The sequence below is a fragment of the Xiphias gladius genome, chromosome 3 (assembly GCF_016859285.1).
Source record: "Xiphias gladius isolate SHS-SW01 ecotype Sanya breed wild chromosome 3, ASM1685928v1, whole genome shotgun sequence".
In the NCBI taxonomy this organism is placed as follows: Eukaryota; Metazoa; Chordata; class Actinopteri; order Istiophoriformes; family Xiphiidae; genus Xiphias; species Xiphias gladius.
In genome coordinates, this window is record NC_053402.1 from 22,329,241 (window position 1) to 22,336,692 (window position 7,452).

Below are 7,452 nucleotides of genomic sequence, written 5' to 3' on the forward strand. Positions count from 1 at the left end.
CGGAGGTGCAGTGGTTGGCGCCGTCGCCTCACCGAAGGTTCTGGGTTCGAACCCCGGTTCACCCCGGGGCCGTTCTGAGTGGAGTTCGCATGCCCCCCCCCACCGGCTCCAATTATCTACTGTATCATACATTACTTTACTGCCAAGATATTATTTAAAGGATCCTATTAAAAATATGTATTTTGAAAAACTGACATGACGACTAGTCAAACAGCTCGGCGGTTTATTTACTATGCATTAAACATCATAAAAGAAAAAAAACCACATTAGACCACAGTTCATATCTCTAAATATATTATTCTGTCATTGAAGTGATTACATAAAAATAACATTTAGTAGCATTTAACATAATTTAAATCATCCAGTGTATTTACTGTCTCCAGACCGAACAGCTACAGTACAGCAGCTACTTAAGTGTTCTGATATGTTCTCACCTAATTCAGTGTTGAGCTAAAACATGCCATCAAATAAATAAATACATGTCTCTTTACATGAATCACAACAGCTGAACAAAACACAACAAAAAATGGGAAAAGAGAAAGCAAAATACAGCATTATGTGTACTAAGCATAGCCCAGAACAAAACACAAATTTTTCATTAACGTTAAGAGATAAAATGTGTCTCCGGGTGCACTAACATGGAATCAGGTTTTTAATCTCGGGAAATACAAATGTAGTGAGCTTTTACCAGCACGCCTGCTCTGAGAGGGCTTAATACATACATGTACACATGGGCCCAGGAACGATGAAGTTTCATTCCCGAGTCTCATTTCATCCGCCCCAACAGAGGGAAATCACACAGCACGTATAAACTAACCTGGGTTTAATAGCATCTATGGTTTGTACATTCAGTACTGAAGGATGTGATTTGTGCAACTCAGCTGTCTCGGGAAGATCAAAACTCAATTTCTCCGGAAAAAAAAAAACTGGAAATAAAACTAAAACTTTTAATATCCTACAGTCACGTCAAATACGTGACGTAAGCCGTGACATCAAGAAATAAATTCTTGTCATTCAATATCACTGTCAGTTCATTTTAATTTTAAGTCCACCTGAACCAGGAGAAAAGCAGCAGTTCATACGGGGCCTAAATGCTGTTCACACGCCTGAAGCGCAACATGCAACAGCTGATAATAGCTTCAGAGGTTTAAAATGGAGTCGAGGGCATTGTAATTAAGTTGATAACTGCATATTTGTGGGCAATGTTACACAACATTTTAACTTCGCACCCTGATGGAAACTGAGATTTTTTTTTTTTTCCATTTCAAGCTGACTGGTGTGCTGATGTTCACCGTTTACGATCATGCTACATGAGATTTGCCACTTAAATAATTCAGTCCACGACAGAAGAACGGGGCAGCACAAGCACCAATACCAGGACCAATACCTCACAAGCTCTTGGTTACTGTGTAGAAGCCACAGTATCGAGAAGTGGTTCTGCTCATTAATTTTCCTCCTGGATTGTCTAAACCTGCAGCCACGTTACAGTACTGATTACTGTACAAGTCCGGCCTCTCTCTTTGATGCATAGGCCAGGGCGCTGTCGTGTACGGGGCGGGGGGGGTACTGTACAATGAGCACAGGTCGCAAAGGTCAGGAAGGCTTTACTAAAGATGAGGTAATCTCAATCTCCACTCTAAGGCAGGTTTACAGTACAAGCAGCATTGTCTTCTTGTCATTTTGGTTATCTTAAACACAGTGGGATATGCGGACTATGGTTGCCTATGGCTGAAGCTCAAACAACGTAATCAGCCATGCATGTACTGTAGATTTTACTTCAGATGGGTGGCTGCTTAAAAGACCTTTAAAAGGTTACCTACTTAGAGCACAAAGACATGCTTTTGGTCCTGAATGCGGGTAAGAGCAGTGGAGTTTAGCTGACAAAATACTTGATTTCTGAGACTGATGTTTCTCCACTTTCCATGGATTTCTTGCCTCCTCAGAAAGCATCCTTAATGTTCTTCAGCTGCCGGACAGCCAGGTCCACGGGGAGGTTGAATTTTAGGTGGCTGATGCGGCCCAGGATGCGCAGGGCTCCTTCGAAGCCGGTCTGGGCCATGTAGCTCCAGGATTGGTAGTGAGGGTGTATCAGAGTCCCTGACTTACACAGCAGGTTGAGCCACGACACCAGCCGCTGCTCGTTCAGAGCCATGCACACCAGCGCTTTGAACTCTGTGTCTGGTCCTCGCTTGTAGCGTCCGTGCTCCTTCAGCACGGTGTGGACGGCCCACAGCAGAGACTGTTTAGGGGTGACAGTCACCGGGCCGCCCCCTACAGGCAGGCTGAAGGACTGTGAGAGCTGGCGGGCCGGCGACTCCACAAAGGCCTTCCCGTTTTTGGAGTGGTAGTACTTGACAAAGAGTTCCCATGGGTGCATGGTGTGTGGGGCTGTTCTGTAAGGCAGCAGGCAGGAGATGGGCGCCAGCACCAGGCTCATGGTCTGAGAGGGCAGGAAGAGGCCGTGAGCCAACAAGTCTTTCAGGGCACTCGCCAGTTCCTTCCTCACAGACGTGGTCAGCTCGTCTCGGGGCCCAAGGGCCGAGTTGCTGGTGTAGTTGACGACGTGTTCGAGGGAGGGCTGTCTGCGCGAGCCCAGCACTCGCACCTTCTCCACGGCTGCCTCCAGACACTGCAGCAGGGGCCCGTAGTCCTGTCCTGCAGACTCCTGAGGCCACATGCTCTGGGGCACATGCCCGGCCGTGCAGCCAAACTGGCTCGCAGCGAAGATCTGCAGCACGGCGAGGGCCTTCTGGATCAGCTGCAGGCCAGTCTCTCGCATCTTCTGGGCCTGCTCGGGGTCCACTGCAGTGAGACATCAGAAAATATTTATAGCGGACTTCATCATTACCTGCTGGGTTTGAACACTGCCTCCAGTAAACTTGACTTTTATAAATGGCTTATTAAGAGCTTAACAGTCAATAAATCTTTATTAAGTGGCAAGACCGCTGAGGTCACTGTTTGAGCACCCTACAGGTGAGCAGACGCTGTATGGATTAATCCTGATTTTAGCCTTGAATTGGTTGCCGCAGACTGACTTTAGAATCAGGCCAGAGTTCTGCCAAGATCGCCCGTTATTTGAGGTGCGGGCGGAGGGGATTCACGCCAAGCGATTAATGGCCTGAGTGATCAAAGACCTGGCTCTGGGACAAGCGGTTGGATCTCCAGCAGGTCAGAATTTTTAGTCGGGTGTCTGCAGTTCCCGAACATACACTCTTACAGAGAAATGGTCGGAAAAAAAGGCTGCTAATTATTTCTACCCTGACAAAAAAAAATGCATGGACTTGGTGTTCATTTTTTGAGCATAATGCTGTCAGCCATAAAAAAGGCATCTAGTCAGGGATCTACCAGTTTAATTACTATCAACATTACATTTTACTTGCAGTTGGAGTTTGATATGAATTGACTGACCTTTCCTCTTCCCCCCTGGAGTTCTGGCATCGGTCCCTGCTGCTTGCGGCTTCTGGCCGTGTCCAACATTTGACAGGAGCGGATTCCCCACCTCATCTTTTGGCAGAAAATGTATGCATTGTGCAAATAAGAAAACGGCACCTTAGACATACAAAGAAACGTGCTCATACTCATACTGTATATAGGCCTGTGTACCCTGGATGAAGTTGATGAACATCTCCAGGTCCCTGATCTGGGTCTTGAGCTGCTCCACCAGCTGCTCTTTGACCCTGGCCGGGTTCACTATCTGAGCAATGGCAGCGTCGACTCTCTGCCTAAGCTCCTCCGGCGACAATTTCCCGATATCCTCGTTCAGGTTCACATCCAGCTTTTTGATCAACTCGTCAATGATGACCTGAAAAAGGTGAGACAGATTAAAGGTTAAAGGTTACATTTCTTTTACGTTATATCACTGTATACCACACCTATAAAGCTCATATGTTAAACTTGCTGACAAACAGTTGCTTATTTATACATCCAGTAGTTACAGAGCAACATTATTATTCAGTTGTAGTCCTGTTTCTGTCACCTGATGAATCTAAGCCCAATATTGCCTCTCTTTTAGCTCAGTTTTTGGTCTCCACCAACCTCTGAGGGAAACATCTGGCTCTTTAGCTGACCAATGCTCCACTATGTTCACCAGCTGGGCTCTAACTTTAGCTGTTTGCTGCTGAGCAGGTAGTGGACAGTGGGTTTATCAGAGCTTTTTCTCAGCTGCCCGCTTCGGCCGAAAACAACGAACCAGAACATCTCATTTATGTAATGGAGAGTTAAGCAATGAGCTGAAGTTCAGTATAAAGGATTGTGAAGCCGAGGGGAAGCTGCAGATTCGGGTGATAATTCCCTGTAGGTTCATCCCTACAAGCCGCTGTCACATTGTTTTCACATTGTCATTTGATACATTATTCGTTGTAGACAGGCAACTGGGGACACTCTGGATTTGATTGGGCCTCTCATTTGGGATGTTGTGATCATTATTTTCTCTCAGACACCAAACAAAGTGATTAAAGGTTGATCCGAAAAACCCGTAGCAGCTATGAAACATCAACGCGTCTGCCCGGTGACCACTATCGTATTTTCGCACAATTTCCACATTCCCACCTTCTGCCTCTCCATGACGACAGACTGCGGCAGCGAGTCGTAGCTGCCCTCCTGATAGGCGAAGCGCTCCAGATCGTCCAGCTGGGTCTTGAGCTGGTAAATGAGATCCTTCTGTTTTTCCCTCTGAGCCTCCAGGCGCTCCCGCTTCTCCCTCTCACTCTGACAGGAGAAACACACACAATGACTTTAATTCTGACAGACAGAGAGTGCCAAGTGACCACAGTAAAACACACGAAGAGCGTTGTACCAGACGTCGACCGCTGTGGGTTATATTTTGCTACCGATATTTACAATTATAAAGGAGGCGACTGTTTGTAAAATCATTTAATAAGATTGATTTTACAATTTAACAGATTTTCTGCAAGATGCATTCAAGTGTGATACACAAAGAGGGACATTGAGAGGAGGTGTATGATTACTGTAGGTCTGCACAGCGGTTTATCATATAGTCAGCTGCACCTTTAATCGCTTGGGTCACAACGTTTACACAAAAATGTACAAAAAAAATAGGCAAGCCAAACTCTCAAAGACACGACAAGGTGTCATATTCACCAGATCCCCCTGAAAGTAAAGCATGCGACAAAGGAGATATAAATAAGAAGACCCTTAGGTGGGATATGTGATGAGCAATTATGTCATTTCACATGCTGACAATGACTACACGAGGCCAAGCCTTTACCTCAGTTAAGACTAAATGTAAAGTGGCCCGGCAGTAAACAACGGCAGGAAAAAAAGCAGGTTGCTCCGACACCGCTGTGTACACAGAAGCCTTTATTAAACCGATACCGATCTGCCAGAGGCATTTTCATTGAGCCCGTGGTGCTGTGAGTCACTCGCATTTTCCACCAGAGATAAGACATGCCTGGGAACAAAACAGAGGTGGGCGCAGCAGCCTGGAGTGTGACGCAACAAGCGCACTTGAGCACACTATCAGTTTTTATTCAGAAAGCTCACCGGGCCCGCATCATTGCTCATGAATCTGACCAGCATTTCCTCAGATCACGGATGGCTTTTGGTTTAAAAGTGACATGAGATTATGAAAAATATCTCTTTATCCGTCCATGGGCGTAAAATAGCAATCACAATTTTCTAAGTCCCTAAGTGACATTTTGCCAATTGTCCACCTTAAAGTCTAAACCCCAAAATATGCGGTTAGACGGCACATAAGACAAAGAATAGCAGGAAATCCTCACAGTTAAAAAGGCTGGAACCGGAGAACATTCAGCATTTTTACCTCAAAAATACCAATTAACCGATTATTTAAGTAGTTTGTTGTTCTGTCAGTTGACTGATCAGTTAGTCAACACACAAACAGAGACACACTTCCCAGCTATCTTCCATGGATGGAAACACGACACTACAGTCCTAAATCTAGACTAAGATATGTAATAAGCATGGATAAATTACGGCACGGGCCCCACCGGGCACAGGTGCACGGGCCCAGGAGGTCAAAGGGCCCCTGAACGACAGCCTTTGGCTGACGTGACAGTTAATACTTCTTGTTTTCTTGTCACAGAGCTCAGTTAACAGACACTAAATGGCAACAGAGATGCAAAAGGACCACAAACAGAAACAAAACGTGTTCGTTTATCTTTCTCCTTCAGTTTCATAGTCCTATATATGAGGAGTGGGGGGGCTTTTACTTGTCGGTGCCCAGGGGCCCATTTTCTCATAATTGGTCCACGGTCATAAGGATCATTAAGACTGGAATAACTAAATCAGGGACCTTCCATATTGCCACCTTTTCCCGGCATGCGCTCTGAGTGCTCATGTTTCGTGGCAACCTCACCGAGTTCTCCAGCTGCTGGGCATCCTGAGCTCGGCAGCCCACCACATGCGGGCAGCCCCTGAAGGCGAACTCCTCCAGCTCGGCCAGCATCCTCTCCTTCTCCTCGCTCTGGGCGTGAACTATCTGCTTCAGTCGGAACTGGACCTGAGCAAAGTGGGAGGTGAGGGCGAGCAGAGAGGAGTTCAGCAAGTCCTGCTCCTCCTCCAGCTTCTTCAGCTTCGTGGCCATTTCCTCCTCGGCGGCCGAGGACGAGCATCTCTGCCCCGGCTGCCCGGCGCCACCGCTCCCGCTCTCATCCTCGGGACTGGCCACGGCGCCCACCGGTGCCCATCGTTCCCCTGCGCCGGCGAAGGCTGCCTCGCTGTCCGAGGCTGACAGCTCCTCTGTGGACATTTTGGGCGACGGAGTTCGCTCCAGCTGTTTAACTACGCCGCCAGTTTATCGAGAGAAGTTTTATTTTCGTATGTGGCGCAGACGACGAGGGGGATCACCGCCGCAGAGACAGGTGCAGCGCCATCTTGGGAAGGGTGATTCATACGTCAAAGCGGAGACAGGAAAACACCGGAAGCGCGGCACGTGTGTCTTCAAAATAAAAGACGGGCGTGCCAGACAACGGCAGCAACAAAAAAGAACGGTGATACGAAAAGAAATTACAAGAAAGAAAGAAAGAAAGAAAGAAAGAAAGAAAGAAAGAAATTTGCACTAATTGAAGAACAGTGTCGACTCTTACGGGTCCTCCATCCTCCAACCCGTGGTTCTGGTCTTGTAGAGGGACCGTAGGAAATCTAGTCTGAAGACTTTCACTGTTTTATTTCATGTTGTGCTCATTTGTTGTAAAGCTGGGGGAAAAAAAGAAAGAAAATAAAGTGCCATGTGAGCCGGTGCGTACATTAGTCCCGGATCCTCAGGAAGAGCAGACCCGGCTGAGAACGAGATGGGACGGAGCGTTTGCGGTCAGGTCCCGAGGCAGCGACATCTTTGAAATCCCTTGTTTTTGTCAGCAAGCCCCTCCTGATTTTATTTTTGGCTTTTTACCTTATGTGTTGTTGTTTTTTTTTATATAAAGTTTTAATACCCTTTTTATAATTACTTTTATCTTACACCACCGAATTGGT

General features: G+C 46.8%; 1 protein-coding gene across 1 annotated transcript; it reads right to left on the reverse strand.

Moving 5' to 3' along the window:
• Positions 1-237: 237 nt before the first annotated feature.
• On the reverse strand, positions 238-6,851 carry rundc1 (RUN domain containing 1). Its single transcript, XM_040156486.1, has 5 exons — positions 6,338-6,851; positions 4,549-4,707; positions 3,604-3,802; positions 3,409-3,504; positions 238-2,802 (listed from the first exon to the last, which is right to left on the reverse strand). The coding sequence occupies exons 1-5, from the start codon at positions 6,728-6,730 to the stop codon at positions 1,940-1,942; spliced, it is 1,710 nt and encodes a 569-aa protein (XP_040012420.1). The 5' UTR covers positions 6,731-6,851; the 3' UTR covers positions 238-1,939.
• Positions 6,852-7,452: the final 601 nt, after the last annotated feature.